Below are 22,800 nucleotides of genomic sequence, written 5' to 3'. Positions count from 1 at the left end.
ACTTAACTGCTATAGAGTCTTCTGATCGTCGCCTTCCAACTCTTTTCCTTAGACGTGACCACTTAGCGTGGGCACGTCTAACTGCCAACTTCCTGCCACCAAACAACAAACTACTAAATGACACTAACACTTAAATAAAACTGCAAAAATGTACGAAAACTAAAACAAATAGTCTTGGGTTGCCTCCCAAATAGCGACTTTATTTAATGTCTTTGGCTAGACGCAGCTGGAACCCTCAAACAAGATAAATTGGATCCTTGAGGTGTACAACTTCTACTTCTTTAACTGAGAATCCTTCAAAATAAGGTTTGAGACGATGGCCATTCACCACGAATTTGTTCTCTGTCTTTAAACTTTGGATCTCCACTGCACCATAATGAAACACATTAGAAACGACATAGGGACCAATCCAATGAAAATGCAACTTACCGGGAAAAAGTTTAATCCTCGAGTGATACAAGAGGACTTTTTGCCTTACTACAAAAGATTTCCTTGAAACTTGCTGATCATGGAAGATTTTACTTTTTTCCTTATAGATCGTGACATTCTCATATGCTTCATTCCTAATTTTCTCCAATTCTTGTAGCTGCAATTTCCTTTGGACCCCCGCATCTTCCAGGTTCATGTTGCATTCTTCACCGCCCAAAACGCCTTGTGTTCGAACTCCACGGGAAGATGACAAGCCTTCCCGAAGACAAGTCTGTACGGGGACATCCCAATCGGCGTCTTATACGCGGTGCGGTACGCCCACAGTGCATTTTCTAACTTCAAGCTCCAATCCTTCCTGTCCGGGTGTACCATCTTCTCCAAGATTGATTTAATTTGACACTTTGACTTGCCCATTTGTCTGCGGGTGATAAGGTGCAGATACCTTGTAGAGCACGCCATATTTTCGGAACAGGGCAGCAATAATCTTATTACAAAAGTGTATGCCCCTATCACTTATCACAACTCTCGGCATCTCAAAGCGGACAAATATGTTAGATTTGAAAAACTCTGCAACCACTCTAGAATCATTAGTACATATGGGTTTTGCTTCCACCCACTTAGAGACATAATCTACAGCACGTAAGATATATACGAATCCAAAAGATAAGGGAAAGAGACCCATAAAATCTATCCCCCAAACATAAAAATTTCAACAAACAACATGGGGGTTTGGAGCATTTGGTCCCTACGAAGAATATTTTCCACCCTTTGACACTTATTACATGATTTACAAAATAAGTACGTATTTTTAAAAAGGGTGGGCCAATAAAGGCCACTCTCCAACATTTTACGAGCTGTTCTTTTAGGCCCAAAATGCCCTCCACATGCAAACAAATGACAAAAATTTAAAATGGAGTGGAATTCACCTACACTTACACACCTTCTTAGCATTTGATCAGAACATTGCCTCCACAGGTAGGGGTCGTCCCAAATATAGTATTTGACATCACTTTTTAACTTGTCTCTCTTAGTCTTGGGCCAATCTGTAAGCAGTTGATTAGTCACTAAGAAATTTACAATGTCAGCATACCAGGGTGCAAATGAATTAATGGCAAGGAGTTGCTCCTCTGGAAATGTCTCTCTCAATGGTTGCTCTTTCTTATGTGTTAGTAAGCAGCTAAAGTGATCTGCAACTAAATTCTCTTGCCCACTTTTATCTTTAATCTCCAAGTTGAACTCTTGAAGGAGCAGGATTCATCTGATGAGCCTTGGTTTTACATCCTTCTTCGTCATCAAGTACCTTAAGATTGCATGATCAGAGAAAACTGTTACTTTTGCATCTAACAAATAAGGTCTAAATTTTTCTAATACAAGAACCACAACTAGTAATTCTTTCTCCGTTGTAGAATAATTGAATTGAACTCCATTCAACGCCTTTGATGCATAGTAGATTGCATGTGCCGTCCTGCCAATTCTTTGCCCTAACACTGCTCCCACTGCATAGTCACTCGCGTCACACATTATTTCAAATGGGAGGCTCCAGTCCGGCGGTTGGATGACGGGCGGTGAGGTTAACGATTCCTTCAATTTGTCAAATGTCATCCTGCACTCCTCGGTGAAGTCAAATGCTATATCCTTTTACAACAACTTAAACAGGGGCGCTCCAATTTTGGAGAAATTGTTGATAAATCTCCTGTAGAACCCTACATGACCCAAAAAGGACAGCACTTCCCGTACACTTATGGGGTAAGGTAAAGCAGAAATAATATCGACTTTCGCTTTATCTACCTCTATGCCTCTAGCCGACATTACATGTCCTAAGACAATACCATGCTCCACCATGAAGTGACATTTCTCCCAATTAAGGACTAAATTCGCTTCTATGCATTTTTTTAAAATTAAAACTAAATTATCAAGGCATTCATTAAAATTATCCCTATACACACTAAAATCATTCATAAACACCTCAATAATCTTTTCTACATATTAGGAAAAGATACTCACCATGCACCTTTGAAAAGTTATTAGAGTATTGCAGAGGCCGAAAGGCATCCTCCGGTAGGCAAACGTACCAAAGGGGCAGGTGAATGTGATTTTCTCCTGATCCTCCGGTGTTATCGCGATCTGAAAATACTTTGATAAACCATCAAGAAAACAGTAATAGACACGACCAACTAATCTTTCTATCATCTGATCAATAAAAGGGAGAGGGAAGCGGTCCTTCTTCGCCACGGCATTCAGTCATCGATAGTCAATGCACTGGCGCCATCCTGTGGGTTTCCTTAATGGGACCATCTCTCCCTCCTGGTTTTCTTCTACCGTAACCCCCGGCTTTTTCGGGACTACTTGAACAAGGCTCACCCAGGGACTGTCTGAGATGGCTAAGATGATTCCCACTTTCAGGAGTTTTAGTATCTCCATTTTAACTATCTCCATCATTAGTGGGTTCAATCTTCGCTGCGCCTGTCTTACCGGCTTTGCATTATCCTCAAGCCGTATCCGGTGCATGCATAAGGATGGGCTAATTTCCTTGATATCTGCGATGCTCTACCCAATCGCCTCCTTATGATCTCGAAGAAGATGAGGTGACAGGTGTGCAGATATGATGACTGGCAGTGTCTCCTTGTCTCCGAGAAAAGCATACTTCAAATGCTTTGAGAGAGGCTTAAACTCCAACTCAGGTGCCTGCACAACAGAAGGCAACAATTTTGTTTGAGTCTCTAGTACAAAGAGGGAAACAAACTCATACCTCGGAGAAATTGGTGGGAGCGAATGCAAAGTTTCAACCGTATGGTATAACTCATCATTTATTTCTATATCAGAAACTGCCCCCAACTCAAGATGTTTGGCCAAAGCTACTGTCAGTGCATCTTCTCCACCCAATTCGAACGTTTCCTACATAAGGGACTCAATAACACTTAAAGCAAAAATGGAGTTAGTATCATCCGAGTATTTCATCGCATCAAAGATATTAAAATTCACCATTTTTTCATCAAATTTCATTGACAAAGTACCCTCATTTACATATATTTTTGTCCTAACAGTGCTAAAAAATGGTCTATCTAACAAAATAGGTGACGGATTTAGTGACTTTTCATCCCCCATGCCTAGGATATAGAAATCTGCAGGAAAGACTAACTGATTGACCTGTACCAAAACATCTTCAACTAATCCCTCTGAATAAGCGTTGGTATGGTCTGCTAGTTGGATTATAATACTTGTACCTTTTAATGGCACAAGATTTAAAGACGCATAAATAGTTTTAGGCATAACATTAATCGACGCCCCTAAATGCAACATCGTTTTCCTAATCGAGGTATCTCCTATTTTACATGGAATTGTCAACATACCTGGGTCCCCACACTTTGGAGGGAGTTTTCTTTGGAGTATTGTCTACACATTTTCTCTCACCGCCACTCGTTTATCTCCTCTTAGCTTCCTTTTGTGGGTGCACAAGTCCTTCAAAAATTTAGCATATTTCGGTATCTACTTGATTGCATTCAACAAGGGGATGTTGATATCTACTTTCCGGAACACATCCAAAAGCTCTTTTTCCTTCTCTACCTTCTTTGTCTTCTCCAACCTGCAAGGAAAAGAAGGTAAGTCAGATTTGATGAGAGGTGAAGGAGTAAATGTTACCTTAGGGTCTTCGCGGATGCGCCCTTCCTCTTCAATCTCCTTTTCTATCTCCTCCTCATTTTTGCTCTTCGAATTTTTCACTTTAGGTCCCTCCACTTCCTTGCCACTCCTCAGTGTCATGGCACTTACATTTCTGGAATTTGCCTCGGATTGTGATAGCAATTTTCCATAAACGTGGGACTCCAAACGGTTGATGGCAGTTGCAATTTGGCTTATTAAAGCATCCTGGTCTTTCATGCCCACTTTGGTGCCCTACTGGAATTAGATAGTGCTCGTGGTTAAGGCTTTAGTCTCCTGCTGGAGCTGAGCGGTATTCGTGGTCAAGAATCTGATCTCCTGTTGAAGCTGAGTAGTAGTCGTGGCCAGGCTTTTGACAATATCCTCCAAAGAGCTTCCTGAATTGGAGGACGAGGGTTGAGGTTTTGTTTGCCATGGCTGCTGAAATCCTGGTGGATGATTTGGGAATGAATTTTGTGACCTGTTCCCATAACTGAAATTGGGATGGTCTCTCCAACTTGAATTGTACGTGTTGGAGTACGGGTCATACTGCCTACGAGGCGCGAGTACGCCTCCGGCCATGTTCACCTGTTCAGCCCCATCCTCTTGCAAAAGGGGACATGTGTCTGTACAGTGGTCCATACTTGTGCAGATTCCACAGACCTTCGCTCGCTGCACGTTCCCCACGGCTAATTGTCTAACCAGACGTCAACTCCGACAGTTGCTGCTGAATGGATGACGTCTCTACCTCGTTGACGCTACGGGTGGGGTTGCTCTCACGGAAGCCAAATTGCTGCGAAATTTCTGCCATTGACTCAATAAGCTCCCATGCTTCTCTTGGCGTCTTATTCGCCAGTGCCCCTCCACTTGCAGCGTCAATGATGCTCCTATCAGTTGACTGGAGCCCTTCATAGAAGTACAGGATCAACAGTTGTTCACTAATTGATGATGCGGGTATCTAGTGTACAACTTGTTCAATCTTTCCCAATAGTCATACAAGGATTCTCCGGGATACTGTTTGATGCTGCATATCTCCTTCCTCAAACTCGCAGCCCGGGATGCAGGGAAGAATTTTTCTAAAAACTTCTTTTTCAATTGTACCCATGTGGTAATGCTACGTGCAGGTAGGTAGTATAGCCAATCTTTGCTGCATCCTTGAGAAAGAAAGGAAAAGCTCTTAATCTAATTTGCTCTTCAATGACCCAAAAGGTTTCATGCTCGAGCAAACCACTTCGAATTCTTTGACGTGTTTGTAGGGTTCTTCACCAGAGAGACCATGGAACAAGGGTAGGAGGTGAATCAACCCCGACTTCAACTCGAAAGCGGTATTCTCAGCCAAAGTGGGAAATGTGATGCACAAGAGCTGGTGAGTCAACTCCGGGACAGCCAGCTCCCGTAATGTTTGGGTGTTAGCCATGCTAAATTCGTCTTCTATTGACTCGTTTGTAGTAGATACTTGCCCTTCTTTACGTCTTCTGGTCTCTTGCCTTCGCCTACGCGCTGCCTTATCAACCTCAAAATCGTATATCAATTTACCTGTACGAGAAGAACGGGGCATAAACTAGCAAAAATATCAAAAAAAAACTAAACCTAAAAAGAAATAAATATTTCAAACGCCAGTCCCCGGCAACGGCGGCAAAAATTGACAGGTGCCGAACCTGTGCGATAATAATAAATAAAACCTAACTACCACCTGAAACAGTCAATAATCAATTCTAGTATTGAAGCAGGGACTCTAAGTGTGCAATGGGTTACTTGATTCACCATGTTCCCGAAAAGTTTGCTTAATGCGATATACCTGAATTAATTATTTAACTGAATTCACTAACTAGTAGACAGTGGCAAGCAGGGTCGTCTCCTCAGCGACTGGGGAGAAATTTATTTCTTTTCAAGTCAAGATTGATGGGGGGCTTTAGAATTAAAAGTTAACTAAATAATTTAACTGCAAAAAGTAATTAACTAAAAGAAATAATTAGGAGAGTTCTAGCCAAGGGTACACTTCAGAAACGGTTCAGGCACTGATCATCGATGCAAAATAATTCAAACAATTATTTATAGATTGGTTATAGTTGCCATGCACGCGATAAACAACCAACCCTTCCTTAATTTCTCGATAGTTAAGGTACGACCGTTAACTATTTCTCTAACCCAAAAATAACTCTAAGTACGACCATAGAATTTAATCTCTAGATTGCATTAATAATTAGAAAGGCCCAATCCTTACTAGCAAATACGCTACGAGGTTTGTTTAAATTAGATTATACGTCTCCCTGACATAAATCCAATTACGCCAGTTGCTATTCAGATAAGGATATTCGAACAATTACGGATTCAATTACCCCTAATTAGCATAATAGCCTATATGAACAATTAATTATTGCGCACTAATCAATCATACACAAGAGTTATAGCAATTAAAAGCATGAAGCATATAAATACCGATAATTGAAAGAAATAATTAAAAGCGACTTAGATCTCACAATAATTACCGAACCAATTTGTTAATTGCCCCCTTGACTAGAATTAGGGATTTAGTTCCCCATAATTAGAGAACAAGCGAACAAGCCACGCGTGTGGAGTTTGGAAAAGTTTTCAGATCAATTTCCCTCCTTCGGTCAACGCCAAAAGAGAAACGCAATGAATTTTTATTCCTCCCAATTGTTCTCCAAAAGCATACAAATACGACGGTCTGGTGCTGTCTTCCAGTTTCGGTCAAAACCCAAATGAACAGCAAAGCCAACAAGTCCACAACGGCGGCTGCCTCCTAATTGCTCACAATGCTACGAGGAAAAGCTTTTTTCAATTGCTTCTTACTCAATTTGGTCAATACGATTGGAAAAGCTATTTGCAAAGTCAACAATTGGGGCTTGTGTCCCCTGATTCTTTTACAGAGCTACGGGCCACCCCATTCAAAAGCTACAAAGAACGAAAAGAAACCTAAGCCAGACGAAGAATTAATTCTCTAAGCAAAGCCGACCTCCTGAGTCTAATACTCCCCTCTTTTTGTCTTGGTCCCACCGAAATTCACGGAGGGGATTTTCCCTTAATAGAAATTGGTATTAAAAAATTAAAACAAGACTTCCCAAAGTAAAATAAAATAGTGTCTATTACAATTTAGTTTCTTCAACTTCTCAAGTGAACCCCACTGTTTGAAGTGCCCCCCGTACTACACATCTTCTGAATTTCAATTTTAAGCATTTTTCAGCATCAAATCCTGCAATTGGCACCAAAATCGTATCTTAGAAAAATCCACCCAATTAATGAAATATTTAACCAAATAATTGTGCAATAATGCTCAAAATATTCCACTAAAATGCACCCTTTCAGCAAACTAGTAATGGAGCGCATGCTTTACGCATAAACATGATGCTTTGAAATTTCTTCTTTTATGGTTTCACAAACTTTTTAAAAAAATCAATTGTTTTGAAAGAATAAATGTAATTGAGATGAAAAAAATTAATATTTAATATTTAAAAATTAATTTTTCTAACCAACACCAATGCACAAGCAACAAAGCATTCCACTTTTGGTTGGATATGGGTTGCATGAGTGCCTTTTTAAATTTTCATTTGAGTTTATATTTTTAGCTTTTTGAATAATTTGTTGTTCGCCCTTACATCATTCTATGAATTTTTTTAATTAATGTTAGCAATTTTTTTCTTTATTTTTTCTTTCAATCGTGGATTACAAAATGATTCATAGTTCTATTGCAATTGTAACACTACGTAAATATATTATACTGAAATTTCTTTCCTCAAATTTGAATAGTTTAACTTTTAAGAGAAATGATTTCATTTGGTGAAACTTGTTTATATTTATCATTGACGACATGGTTTAGGATTATAAAGCTTATATGATTAGCAACTCTAAACTGATAGAATTATCTATTATACAATAGTCAAACTAATGAGGGGCTTAGATGTATTTTTGATTCACCATTGAAGTACTTTTTGAAGTTGGATATTGTATAAAAAAATTATTTTTTGACTTAACTCGTCATAACCCAAAGGATGTTTCACCTTTCTAACTCTTATTAATTATGATTGAAATTGATATATATTATATTCATTGTTTGTAGTTTAATGCTATAAAAAAAATATTCCTTGTAAAGTTCATTAAATATAATCTTTTATAACTTTTGTGGCAATCGTTGCACTCCTATATAGTTGGACACTTTTCTATTTTAACTTGTTTTTCTAAAAATTAATACTTGAACACCAGCCTTCATCATCGAACACATCGATAGACATATGTGCAACATGGACATTGAGACACTAATTCAAATGGTCAAATACTTGGTAGATCTAGCGTACGAGTCCACCCAATGAAAACCAGTTTTTCCGTTTGCGGTAGATTTTTCCGTTTCCTACTTGTCATCTTAACTTTCCCAAACCCTCTCTGCATTTTGACGACTTGATGGGATCTCTTGATGGTAAGATCGCGTTGACCGCTCCTACCGTAGGTAGGAATGCAAAGAACGACATGTGTTGTAGTGTAATGTGCTGGCAGTAGAACGTTATGTTGTGGCCAACGTCGCGTGGAGATGAAACAAAATGGAACGTGTCCGGATGCAACCAAATGCCAAGAAATACCATTCGCCCATTAATATGTTTGTTTTTAATTTTAATATAATTAACCAATTGCAATGATATTTTCCTAACTTTGTTTTGTAGGAATTAAATACATCAAAATAATTTTTTTGTTAAGTCTAATACAAAGACTAAATCAATTGGGGAAGATTTCGTTATTATTAAGTTGAAGCATTTAATTGTTCATTCTTATTTTGGCAAACTTAACCAATATATATCAAGCACGATGATATTTTATTTTTGTAAGTAATTGAAATTGAAATTATATTGCAAAATCATTGCCAATGTTTCCTACTTCTTGCTATGGTGTGTTTGGAAGACTTTAACTTTACCAATTAAACTTAACTAATACAACCATATTTTTGGGTTCAATCCAAGCACAAAACTAATAATGACATTTTAAACATTTCCAAAAATTTTAAAACTTCAGAAACAATAATGGAGACACAAAAGCTCAATGGCTGGCTTAGGATGCAAATGTTGTCTTCAAATACACGCACAATACATTTATGTCTGTGTCTATATGCATGGATTTATATCACTCTTCTAAAGATGAAAGAGTGGAAAAAAATGCCAATACCTCGGCATTAACGTCACATATTTTAGTAATAGACATAAAAAACCAAACCAGTACTACTATTCAAGGACTGTTATCGATTTCATTACACAACAATACATACAATTTCATGGACAACAAATATAGAACACACAATTAATACAAATTTATATGAGGTAGGTCATCAGTAAAGTTGATCAAATTGAATATAAATGATGAACCATGGATTTGGGAAGCGCGTGAAAATGAGGGGATTTATTTTAAATAAAAAAAAATATAGACATAATAAAAGATAACAAATTTTAAATACGTCCACATGGCGAGAGGATACATATTTTACTTCACACAAGGTTGGTATCATTAAATCATTAAATGGTTCATGGGCATTTTTAGTGAAAACAACCAATTGCAAATATATTTCCTTAGTTTCGTATTACAGTTCTTAGATTGTCATGCTTGCTTTTGGTAAGATTCGTAAAACAATAAATGAATTGAGGGAGGTTTCCTCAACACCGGTTTATAAAATTTAATTGTTGATTTTAATTTCTGTAACATTACTAACAAATACAATTTTTGATTGTTAATTATAGTCAAATAACATTTCTTTCCTATTTTTCAAATGCCACATTTGCAAGTGTATACTTTTACAGACTATACTTAACGAATAAAGCACATATTTAGTTCCAATGCAAATCAAAAGACATTAATGTTTTTGTGCAGAAGATGACAATCAAAGAAATTCAAATAAAATCTAAGAAACTATTAAAAATTAAATAACAAGTTACTAAAATCAAATGAATGATAACTAAGGCTCTAGTCAAGAAATAACTTCAGCAATGGTACACCTAATTGATCATTGAAGCAAAGGCAATACCAATTATTTATCAATAAATAGGTTATAACTATCAAACAAGAGATGGCAGTCAATCCCTCCTTACTGCGTCGGTGATTAAGGTACGCCTGTTAATCACTGCTCTAATTAGGAAATAAATTTAGGTACGCCCATAAGATTTAATTTTCTAATTGCTTCACGTATTAGAGGAACCCTATTCTAACCAAATAACGCACTACCAGGGTTATTTTAGGTTAACCCGCGTATTCCCCTGACACAAATCCAATCATGCCATTTGTCATTATTTTAGAGTAATTAAACAATTACGAATTTAATGCCCTAATTGATAATAGATTATTCAATCAACTAATTATCCGGATTCGAGACAATCAATTAGTTGGACAATTATAATCACTGTAATAAGAGAATATGCGAATACTAATAAATAAAATGAAAAGATAAAATTAAATCGATCTCATAATTTTTTAGGTGAATCAAAACCTCCATTGTTCTTTGATTAGAGTGAAGAAATTAGTTGATATTTGATGCAAAGAATCCATACAGAATTGAAGCAAGATCCGCGGCCATCAATTTAATTCGATTGAAGGCGTCGTATGAAGAAGGAAAAGAACCCACTAAAAAGTCATGCAAAGAAAAGTCAAAAGATCCTCACATACGAGGGAGACTATCACTGCCAAAAAGCTAAACAGAAAAGTCAAACAAAGCAACTCCAAAGGAGTGCCTGTTCTCTGCACAATTTTTCTATCTCGGTCCTCCCCCTATGCTCCTGTGCGGCGGCCAAAAGAAAAGAAAAAAAATCTGCCTTCCGCTGTCCTTGCAGCAATTATCAAAATGAGCATAAGTTTTTCTTTTCCAAAAATGCCCTCTGAGATAGTCTCTCTTACTTAGGCTCCTTTTCCGTTAAATTGGCACTTATTGTGGTATTTTCTATCTACTTCCTGAAATAAATGTAAAATATAAAAAATGAGTAGAATTTAACAATTAATTCATATTGGATCAAGTAATAGAGAAAATTAATAATAAAATAAATAATAAAATTACACTTATCGATCAACAAGGTCCAAATCCCAAACAAAATCAGGAGCAGCCGCCCCTTCTGCCATTGCCTGAAGATTACTCCACTTTGTTTCTTCTCCAGTACTGCATGAGAAGGGAACATCTTTAAAATAATTGAAAGCATGGCTTCCTTTGCTCTGATTTCGGCCTCTGTAACTCGACCTTCACCATTCTTTTCACAGGACTTGATTCGTCTCCTTTGGCCACGGTAGGCATCTTCCGATGATTTCCTCCAGCCTTGTGGGCAACACTGACACATTCATCTAGTTCGGCTTCAGGAGAGAGAGGATTCGCCATTGATATGTTCGCAGCTTCTTTATTGTGTTTTACGCTTTGAAATTTTTTGCTGGTGAGTCAAAAACTTAAAAGGAACCTACAGTACTAGACAATAATCGATCTTGGGCCAATATATATAATGAGAGATAATGTTTTAGTCAGTTTAGCACTCAGAAGCAAGCATGACTTTTTTTTAATTTAATTTTCACTGTACTGATATAAGAGTGTAGGCTTTATGAAGAAGTATTATAGAAGTCGATGTGTAATTTCGTGCCAATATTTATGATGGAATGCTAATTGAGAATGGGTTGGAACTTTGCGAAAATACTGCTGTTTTGAATTCATTTTAGGCCTTTCAACTATACTAAATATGGACAGAGTAGCCATCGACTTATGATACTGAATTATGAAATTATTAATGAAACTAGCAACCATGAACTAAATGAAGTTCAAAGAATATGGCTAAACTTAAAAGCTGAATTAAGCAACAGTTCCATAGGTGATCTTCCCAGTGATGGGCATGATGGCCAGTTAGAAATTCACATGGCACTAAAAGAAGCATTGAAGAATTACGTTAGTATGAAAAATTTTTCATAATCAAAGTTATTTTAGAAAACATAAACTCCTTATTTGTTACCATAACAAATTTCAGGATGCCCAGGGCATGACATGGCCAGTATGAGCATATCTGGGAACTTAATGTATAACTCTAACCACTAACAGAATAATGAACTAGTGCTTATTCATAAGTGGATCGACATCCGAAACAGATCTAGAGCTATCACCTTCAGTTGTCCATGTATAATTGTTATCAGAAAACACGACAGATTCTCCCTCATTGTGGCTTGGACTTTGAAAATTTTCTGGAGTAGTTGACTGCACTGATGATAGTTTCATGCTTTCCAATCCAATGGCAACTTCCTTCATAGTTGGCCTTTTCTTCCCATTTAAGTTTAAGCATCGTTGTGCAAGTTTAGCAACTGCTGTGATCTCCTGTTCATTCCCTTGATTTATGAGCTCAGGATCAAGAATATTTCTGAGAGAATCCTGTTCCATGGATATCAGGAACCTTGTTGCCAAACTCAAGTTACAATCTTCATCTGTTGCTGCTGAGGATATTGGCTTTTGTCTTGTCAAAAGCTCAGCAAGGACCACCCCAAAGCTGTAAACATCACTTTTCTCTGTAAATTGGCTTGACTGGAAATATTCTGGATCCAAATAGCCAAAAGTCCCTTTAACTACAGTAGTTAAGTGAGTTTTGTCAATTGTCACAGACCTTGAAGTTCCAAAGTCTGATACTTTTGCTATGTATTTTTCATCCAAAAGTATATTGCTGGATTTGATATCTCTGTGGTAGATTGGAATTGAAACTGCTGAGTGTAGATACGCCAATGCTCCTGCTACCTCGATGGCTATTCTTAGTCTCAAATTCCAAGTCAAGGGAAGCTCCTCATTATTTCCATTATGTATGAGGGTAAAGAGGGTTCCATTAGGGATAAATTCATAAACTAGTAGTGGGACTTCTGTCTCCAGACAACAACCTAGAAGCTTTACCACATTCCTATGATTGATTTGTGAAAGCAAGACAACCTCGTTGATGAATTGCCCCAATTGGTTTTCATCAACCTTTTTTGACTTCTTGATTGCTACAATTCTGCCATCCGTTAGCATCCCTTTGTAAACTGTACCTTGACCTCCTTGACCTAGTATGCGATTTTCATTGAATCCATCACTGGCCTTGTTCAATTCTTTAGCAGAGAATAGCATTGTTTTCTCAACCCCACCTTCATCAGCAGATAACTGGTGTTGCAACAAAAGACCTCCATTTCGTTTAAAAAATTTCTCTTGGCGCTTTTTGTTGCGTCTCTTTTTCACTACTTTGTACAAGGTATAAGTAGCTATCATGAGAAATAGTACGCCAACACCCGCAAAAGTACCTGTACAAATCCAATATTGCAATGATTGCAAATTTTTAGAGTCGAGACTGTTGTTGTACAAGCACGGTGCATATTACAGTTAACATACACTGAAAGATTGATTTCAAACGAGTTGCCAGTTGAAGTTCTTGTGGGTGGTGGCTTTGGCCGGGAGATAAAGTAAATGACACCTGTGCATTTTTGGTCTGAGAAAGAGGAAAAAGGTTTACATGCCTAAGTTTTCTACGTATTAATGTGCCTTTCCTATGTGTGGCTGTAGTTCTTTATGTCCTCGGTAAAATTCTTTGCAAGTTGCTGGTTGGATGTTTGTGGAATTGGAAGGCTATTTGGAGGCTGGTCGGTATTACATTGAAGTGGTAATTATTTGAAGAATAGTATTACAGGAAGTGAATGGCGATTTGCAAAATATAGGAGAAGTACCTAGAAGCAAATCGTAGAGTAGTCAATGTCGTTTGACCTTGTGTTTTGTAGGTAATCAATCTAAACAAGTTTCAATTTAATAAAATCGACATAGATGAAGGGCACCTTCTACAGAATGTATAGAGAATGGCTAGAACTCAAAGAAGTTGAAGCTGAATCATCGCAGCGTCAGAGCTTTTGGTGAAACAATTGAGACTAAAACAAGAAGCAATGGGACCTCCAGCAGCAAATATTATTAAATTTAAATCATAACTGATCAGCTACTTCCTAAACGGATGATAGCCAGGAACTCGACAGGAAGAATCATCAAAGCTTGGACATTACAGGAACAGAGAAACAAGATTAATTATATTTCATCTGTATATATATTAACTGATCTGTACCACCACCAAGCTGTTCAAGCCAACAGGGAACTGGGTGACAGTTAGTGAAATTGTTGATTACATTTCTTAACAAGATTTAAGCTTGAGTTTGTTCCTGAGTTTATTGTTTCGGCAATAATAGAATGTTTCTCTATATGTGATGCTTTTAACTGATAGCCAATAATGTGAGAAAATGTCTACCCTAGATTTTTTATTTTATTTTATTTTTTGGGGAGAAAACCTCTACCCTAGAATTTTTCTTTTCCTTTTTCACTTTAATAGAGACTTCAAACCATACAATAAGAGAGCGAAAAAAGAAAAGATTTGAATTAGAATTAAAAAGATAACGGCACTTGATTAATGTGGCTAATCATCGAATTGGTCTTGTGCTTCAGACTCTTAACTCTCTTTGATTTGCACTTGTGATGGGTATGGCAAATGTTGACTTTGGTTTCGCTGAATTCGAGGTCAAAAGTAAACCTGATTAAGAGGTGGTCGAGCTTTGGGTTGACATTGACTCAGCTAGGTAGTTTTGGCTCAGTCTGCTCTAGTCCTTCTCAGGTTGCTCCCATTAATGATTAATCCCTATCTTATGTAATTCACCAAAAACATGAAGATACAATGTGTGGTTTGTGATAATAGGTACTACCCATTTTCCATGCCACCAAAACATACTGATTTATTATTTAAGATATAAATTGAAACAATATATAGGCAATGCTTGTGTCGATCGTATGTGTATGTGTGTTTATAAACAAAATGCAAATTAAGCTGATCTGAGAACGGTAATTTGCTTTTTGACCAAGCTTGGTCTTTGTGCCTATCTGTATAATACTTGGGAACTTCGGTAACAAAAAGAACAAACTATTACCTGCCACAAGTGCTTGATAACTTTTCTTAGGTTTAGGGATGCAACTTCCACTCCCTCTTCCATCATCTTTCTTAAGGTACCCCTTCGGGCAAGAGCAATTGTAGCCTCCTTCGACGTTTATGCAAAGTTCTCCGAATTTGCAATCATTGGTCTCTTCTTTTTGACATTCATCAATATCTGCATAATGTTACCCCCAGAAAAAATCATGTTGGATCTATCACGGATTTGTTTTCCTTCTTCTTTTAATATTTTCTTTAAAAAGTAAAGCTCATTTTTCAAAAGTACATCGGACCATGTTTGTTTGGATTGAAAGTTCATTGGAAAATTTTTTTTTGTATTATTTAGTATAATTTTTTTTAATATGATGTACATGATATAAAAAGTTGGTTAGAGAATTTGTTTTGTGAACAATATTTTTTTTTCCAAATAACCCTAACCAAATTCTTTTTTCCATGGCACAAAGTAAAAAAGTAAAAGGGTTATCTTAATTTTATAAAAAGGAAAAAAATCAAATAATCTTTTTTAATGTGTGCAAATATTGATGTAATTTTCCCGGGAAAAAGTAGGTGGTGTGTGTGTGTGTTTGTGGTTGTTGGGTGGGTGGGTGGGTGGTAGTGGTTTTGGGGGGGGGGGGGATGTAAAGGTTAACTAACTCAGAAGTAAAATGGACAATGAATGATGCGCCAAAATGATTGTCCAAAGTGAAGTAGCAATCATGATATGCTCCAAAAAAAAAATGGTAGCAATGAAGTGCGTACCTCGGCAACCAATATTTGGCAAGTAAGGATTACCTTCATAACCCTCATTGCAGAAACAACGGTATCCCTTGTAATTGCCTGATCCATTTACGCAATAGGTATTATGCTGACAAGCATAAGTAGACGAGTCCTTTCTTGCTGTTTCACACGTCTGGGTTTCATCTCCAATCCCCCAATCAAGTACCACAGGAAGTTTGTCTACCCCCCGTAAATTGGTAAGGTTGTCGAAAGTAAAGTTGAACTTACCTTCTTCAACCACAAAGGCAAAGCTACAAGGACTGAACTCTTTAACATATCTATGATTGTAATAACTTTCCGCTTTCAACTCGAAATTTGTCATTCCTTGCGGGATTGATGTCTGGCAGCATCCACGGCCGGACGAGGAACCATTAACCACGGCAGACGGGTTGAAACACATGGTGATGCACCCGATAGTTTGATCTACAGTAGTCCCCTTGACAGAGTGGAAGCTTTGGAGAAAACCATAGGTGTCGCAGCCAACTGCTGTGAATTTGTTAACGGTACTATTGATTGTGAATTCGGGAAATCGGAAAGAGGGTTCATCATCAGATTCCGGATGATCAGGACATTTGCGAGCTACAAACTTGAGAATGTTCAATTGACCTTCAAGGGATATTTTTGTGACGTTAACGTTTGAGTCTTGTAGAAATAATTTGGGAGGATTATAAGAATGGTTACAAGTGACTGAAAAGTTGGACTCCAGATAACAATCTTCTGTCATGCCAAATGGGTACGGGATCGTTATATTTCCGCAGGTATCACTGCAGCCATGCTTCGCTATGCGTAAAGGAGGGTATGATGCCGCCGGGGTGATAGCTGGCTTTAAGGACACCATCAATATGAAAAGTATAACCTGACCAAATTTCATAGCTGGGGAAGCTTTGGACTGGGATGGCTGCTTAGTTTTGGGATAATGAGGTTTTAACTTGTATGTGGTGTTCTTTGGAGGAGGCCATGTTTTAATTTATAGAAATATCAATCCACTCTAGCTTTGGAGGCCAAACAAGTCTTCATATAGGCCGTTCTAGTGCATGGAATGCTTTTTTTTCTTCTTTTGGATGACAATATGATATGTTAAAAAACCTAAAAACCAATAATTGACAGCAAGGAATTATAATTTGTACAAAACTCTTATCTAAATTTCATTAAGAATCTCACTGACAAAATTATTATTATTTATCAATTAAAAAGGGAAAGGAAAGCAAATTCATGAGTAATTAGACTACAACAAGAAAAAAATAACTATGAAACAACCAAAAAAATTATTAGGTAAAAGAAAAATTAAACGCGGAAAGCCTTTGAAGGGGTCGGAATTTAGGAACGGTTTCCTCCTTCCTGGAAAAAATTCTTGTGGAACGTAGTAGTTGCAATTATAATCAATATTATTCATCAAACACAATTCGATGGGAAGAAATAATACATAAAGTTCGGATGAAATTGCTGAGTCTTATGGGCCACACATAATCATCCAGTTTTTCCAAGATGCGATGGTTTCCAGGAGTAGCAGAAAGTTCGAATGACCACAAAGATATGACCACGACTTTGTCTTTCCAGTGGAATCTTTGGCCTTGTAATATGGAATTGAATCGTCTCTTAGTACTGTACAACCTCGCAGCTGGTTAAAAGTCTTTAAGTCTTTGCAACAAAGTCTGGACACGAAAATGCATCTTTTTGGTTACCCTCGTACTACTCTGCATCCATTGCCATCACTATATAGATAGTCAAATTGATATGGTGGCCACTTCCCAATGTTTTACACGACGCGGACTAAATTAATAAAGGCCCAGGGCAAGAGGAAACCCGTAATAGAAAAATATTTTCACAGTTCAAGACTTTCTGCTTGATTACTCTGGGCTAGTATTTTGGATGGATGCAGCATACCCCCTAGCACAATGTTTTGCTACGGTGCTCCTGAGAATATGATATTATGAAACGTCTCAATTCATTGCCACGAATCGCCACCTTCCCTGCATCCCGCTGCCCATCTTCCTCGTACCAGTAGTTCTATTTTTTGTCCCCTGCCCGTCCTTTGCCTCCCGTAACTAGCCCCAGCATCTACCCTCTTATTTTTCTTCTACTTCAAAAGTTCGCAATTTCCTCATCTTTTCCCTCCAGACGTCCTTCACTGGGTTGGGCACTATCTCTTGCAATTGGGTTTTTTTTTTTTTTGTTCTCAATTTCCACTACTCATTCAATATAAATCAGTTTTAATTTAGTTAAGAGCTTTCTGGATATTTTTAATAGCTTTCAATAAATAAACTTCAAGGAGAAAGCTGTCATATCAGTACAGTGGGAATGGAGGTTTAGGCTAATAGTGAGAAGGTGCAGCATCCAACAGGTTGCTGGTGCTTTTTATTCTCCTTATCTCAATAGTACCACTTTTTATTTGTTTAATCAGTCATGTAAAAATAATTATCATTATCTGCTGAAGTGGTGCCCTCAAGTTGAGGTCTCTGTAGTTAGGTTCAGTTGATTAATTCTTATAACTTCCAGTGTAAACTCATATGGTTTTGATTTAATCGTGATTTTTACGCCAACTCAGTCGAATGTTATGCTTAGACCAAATTTATACCATTTTACACTAAATATTGTAAGAGTTACATAACCCAGCAGAACTGAACTACAATTCAACTTGAGAGGCCTTGGATCAAATAATCTACTCACACACAATCAAAATTAATTGCGAGAAAACTGCTGAAAATTCAACTCCATTTGACATTTCTAGGAGGAGCTCGTAATAATAAATGAAGAAGTGCACCAGAACTGGAAAGTCGAAAATTGCAGCTCCAGAACACCCTATCATTCATCTCCCACCAGCAATTGGTACCATCATATGCTCCATTATGCTATGACTCTCAGTATGTATGCAGTTAGAATCACCACCGTCGACATGTGCATTTGTTGATTGCATACCAAGCAAGGAGGCCTCAGTGTCGGTGAAATCAATCTTAGAAACTTGAATTGGAGATTGCTTTGCTCTTATTTCCAATACCTCAAGTTCTCTTGCTATATTCTTCATAGACGGTCTATCTTCACCTTTTACACTCAAGCAAGATTTAACAATCATTGCAACTTCTTTCAAAAGCTCAATACTTACATCGCACATAATGTTGCGATCAAGAACCTGGATCAAGTGACCACTTTTCAGTGAAGAAATGAAATAATTCGCAAGAAACTTCTCTTCCTCCACTCTATCCAATGATAATGCCTTCTTACTTGTCAGTAGCTCTATAAGAACTACCCCAAAGCTGTAAACATCACTTTTCTCTGTCAACAAACCTGTTAGCATGTACTCGGGGTCCAAGTAGCCAAATGTTCCTTGCACCATTGTAGATACTTGATTTTCATCTAAAGGAGCCAATTTTGATATTCCAAAGTCTGTGACTTTTGCAGTGTAGTTTTGATCTAGAAGTATGTTTGCCGATTTGATATCTCTATGGATAATCGGTGGTGAAGCTACTGAGTGCAAATATGAGAGAACTCCGGCAATTTCTGATGCTATTCTTAATCGGATATTCCAAGAAAGATGATGTGATTTTGTTGTGCTGCTTAAATGCTCGGAGAGAGTACCATTGTCGATGAACTCATAAACAAGTAATGGCACTTCCGTCTCTAAGCAACATCCTAGAAGTTTAACGACATTTCTACTATTAACTTGGGAAAGCATAATCACCTCATTAATAAATTGATCAAGTTGATTTTCGTTAACTTCTCTGGACCTCTTAATGGCAACAGTACAAGAATTATGGTCTACTAAGATTCCTTTGAAAACTGTGCCGTATCCTCCACGACCAATAATTCGAGTTTCCTCGAAATTATTGGTTGCCTTTCGTAGTTCTTCAAGAGTGAAAATTCTAGCAACATTTGTGTTTCTTCCTTCTTGAGCCAGTCGTTGCTGTAGCATTAATCCACCATTTTTCCGGAAAAACTCCTCCTTCAATCTGTTTTCCCTTCTTTTCCTCAATTCCAAACACAAATAAAAGCAGCAGAAAAGTAGAATTGCTGTGCCTATGCCAACACCTGTTGACAAATTTGACTGAAAAATTAGCAAATGATGAGATCTATCGGATACTTTGCAGCTAAAGACTCTAATTTTGCAAGTGATTATCAACTTTCATGTTCTCTCACTACCTGGTAAAGAAAAGAATTAGGTTTCTTTCTCTCTTATACTATGATTAGTTGCCATCTTAAACCAAATGGAACGGGTTTCAAGAAATCTTCATTTTATCTTAATTTAATACTCTCATGATACAGCACATATTTATCACACCACTTAAGAGATGGTTCAATCCATAGTGATAAATTCTCCTTTGCTTCTCCAATCATTTCAAAGTGTAGACTAACCTGAAACAATCATAGACCAATTTATATGGTCAGGACTGCAGCCATCTCCACCTCTCCCATCACCATGATACCCTTTGAGACAAGGACATGTGTAGTTGCCCAATGTGTTGTGACAAACACTATTCTTCGTACAATTGTAAAGAGTTGGATCTTGGCATTCATTAATATCTGTAGAATTCAATAAAAAATAGAAAGCAGAAGCATAATTTGAAATGTGAATTGAAACACACATATACATACTGGTTTATTAGACGAGTTTAACAAAATTTTCGCACATGCCTTGGCAACCATCAGGAAGATATGGGTTGCCTTCGTATCCTTGATTGCAAGAACAACGGTATCCCAACCCCTTGAAAGGTTCGTAACAGTGACTGTTTTTACCAGAGCATGCATAAGAGGTCGTGTTTCTTTGGGCAACGTCACATGACACCTCCTCAATGGTCCAATCGGCCACGACGGGAAGACTTAAATCATCGCTTAAGTTGGTGAGGCTATCTGCAGAAAAATTGAAAGCCTTCTCTTCGACCACAAAAGCGTAGCTGCAAGGATTGAAACCCCACACCTTGGTGTGGTTATTAACACTGGCCAAGCTCACATTAATATTCCATGCCCCTGGTGGGATATCTGTCTGGCAGCAACCGATGCCGGAACAAGAGCCATCAATTACATCTTCCTTATAATCACAGAAAGAGACACATCCAGTTGTGTAGCTCCGGTTTTGACCAAAACCATAAACTATAGCCACGGCATCACAGCCAACGGCAATAAATTTATTAGCTGTACTGCTGAAGGTAAAACGGTCGGATAATTCTATCCATGGTGACTTCTTGTTCAATAAACTTCCGTTTTTATTATAGCAATCAGATGCTATATCCTGCATAAGGTGCACCTGACCTTCCAGAGATATTTCTGTGACATTGATTGTACTGTTATGCAGAACTGGTTGAGGGACAGAGGTTGAAGAGTTGGTGCAGTTGATAAAGAATTGTTCGTTAAGGTAACAACCTTCTGTAATACCGAATGGAAATGGAATGCTTACATTTCCACAATGATCTTGGCAGCCGGGCATCGCTATAGAAAATGTTGGGGATGTCAAAGTTGAAGCGGAAGACAGCATCAAGGCAATTACCAAATGCAAGAGCATCGGTAAAATCAAACGATTGAAGCCCATTGGAATTGTTTTTCAAAGAAGCAAGTTTCCTTATACGGAAGAGAGTTGCAATTGTTAATTGTGCACTTCTAAGGACTTTAAACTTACGATAGGGAAGACTTAGTTAGTAAACCCACAGAAGGCCTACGCATTTTACGATTGAAGCTTCTTCTGTAGACCCCAAATAGGGACGTTTTATAGGCATTCCAAGTAAAGGGAAGACTTAGCCAGTAAACGCACAAAAGGCCTACGCATTTTACCATTGAAACTTCTTCTGTAGACCCCAAATAGGACGGTTAACTTCAAATGAATGCAGTCAAGATATAAAGGAGCATTTGTTCACACTAGTCTCTGTCGACGATGGGGTCCACGTCTTCACGGGGTTGCTTATGCTAACGACATAAAGACTCAGTAAGGGAAGACATTCAAGTCCACCCTACTCTTTCCATTTATTTACGTGAAAAACAATAAGGGAACCGATAAATTTTTTCCACTTGATATGAGAAAAAAAATCATAAATGTGTTTTTGGATGTAATGTATGTCATGAAAGTAATTACGATATATGCATCGGCCGATGAGGTTTTAGTCTGCTTAGAGTGTATTTGATAAAATTGAAATTTGAAAACTAAAATATTAAATTTAAAATCTGAAGGCGAAATTCATTAAATTATTAAATTGTTAAATATCATATTTGATGCATTTGAGTGTATATCATATTAACTGATATGTGGTTAGTTTATTAATTATTTTTTAGAGTAAATTTTGTCTAGAATATTTGGTTCCACTCAATTAATTCAAAAGTTCTAATTTTTGTTATCAAATGCATTTGAATATGTTATGTTGAATCTAGTTATCAAACGGAGGCCTAAGATTGAGATTCCAAGATTTAGAGGGCTTGGGTTCAAATCTCTCCTCTCTTCCCCCGCTTTTTAAATTTCATTCCTCTTCTACTAGAAAAAAATTTTAAAAATAAAAAAAATATATGCTTAGAATGGAAGGATTAAAGAGTTGTTACAATTGACTGAAAATCTCGACTCAAGATAACAATCTTCTGTCATGCCAAATGGGCATGGGATCTTTACTTTTCCAGAGGTATCAATGCAGCCATCCTTGGCTATAGGAGGGTATGTTGCTGCTGGTGTGATAGCTGGCTTTAAGGACACCGTCAACACGAAAAGTATCATTTGAACAAGCTTCATCACTCGGGAAACTTTGGACTGTGATGGCTATTTAATTGTGGAGTCAAGAAGAGATCAGATGATTGACTTTTCCCTCTATCACCTCGCTAGATAATAGAAAAATCGCCAGTAGAAAACATGGTTTTTTTTGTCCCATTAGTTTCCCAGCATGTACCCTACTACCACCACTACCAAACAAATGAACGAAGAATTGCAATTATAGTAGATGAACAAAATAACCTTAAGATTTACCACGTCTTGGCTGTTGCAATTGTGAATGAACTTATGTTCCTTGGCTGATCGGGATCAGCCGTGTGGAGCACTCTAGGAACATACGATGACTTGTTCTGTCGATCCCAAGTA

At 37.6% G+C, this 22,800-nt stretch overlaps 3 protein-coding genes and 1 non-coding gene across 4 annotated transcripts; 1 reads left to right on the top strand and 3 right to left on the bottom strand.

The window, feature by feature from the left end:
* Nucleotides 1-235: 235 nt before the first annotated feature.
* Nucleotides 236-2,031, bottom strand: LOC140015757 (uncharacterized). The gene is made up of 5 exons (XM_072068573.1): nt 1,708-2,031; nt 1,392-1,587; nt 872-1,059; nt 523-700; nt 236-366 (listed from the first exon to the last, which is right to left on the bottom strand). The coding sequence occupies exons 1-5, from the start codon at nt 2,029-2,031 to the stop codon at nt 236-238; spliced, it is 1,017 nt and encodes a 338-aa protein (XP_071924674.1).
* A 2,974-nt stretch (nt 2,032-5,005) lies between these two features.
* Nucleotides 5,006-5,112, top strand: LOC140016340 (small nucleolar RNA R71). The gene has a single exon (XR_011822735.1). It is a non-coding gene; the product is annotated as a small nucleolar RNA R71 (small nucleolar RNA).
* A 6,852-nt stretch (nt 5,113-11,964) lies between these two features.
* On the bottom strand, nt 11,965-16,599 carry LOC140015756 (wall-associated receptor kinase 2-like). The gene is made up of 3 exons (XM_072068572.1): nt 15,744-16,599; nt 14,986-15,162; nt 11,965-13,332 (listed from the first exon to the last, which is right to left on the bottom strand). Exons 1-3 carry the CDS (start codon nt 16,597-16,599, stop codon nt 12,128-12,130), a joined length of 2,238 nt encoding a protein of 745 aa, XP_071924673.1. The 3' UTR covers nt 11,965-12,127.
* Nucleotides 16,600-18,311: 1,712 nt separating this feature from the next.
* LOC140015625 (wall-associated receptor kinase 5-like) lies at nt 18,312-21,422 on the bottom strand. The gene is made up of 3 exons (XM_072068349.1): nt 20,388-21,422; nt 20,145-20,276; nt 18,312-19,835 (listed from the first exon to the last, which is right to left on the bottom strand). The coding sequence occupies exons 1-3, from the start codon at nt 21,277-21,279 to the stop codon at nt 18,568-18,570; spliced, it is 2,292 nt and encodes a 763-aa protein (XP_071924450.1). The 5' UTR covers nt 21,280-21,422; the 3' UTR covers nt 18,312-18,567.
* Nucleotides 21,423-22,800: the final 1,378 nt, after the last annotated feature.

Source organism: Coffea arabica, chromosome 10c (assembly GCF_036785885.1).
Source record: "Coffea arabica cultivar ET-39 chromosome 10c, Coffea Arabica ET-39 HiFi, whole genome shotgun sequence".
In the NCBI taxonomy this organism is placed as follows: Eukaryota; Viridiplantae; Streptophyta; class Magnoliopsida; order Gentianales; family Rubiaceae; genus Coffea; species Coffea arabica.
Note: the sequence above shows the minus strand (reverse complement) of the source record. Positions and strands in the feature narration are given on the sequence as shown.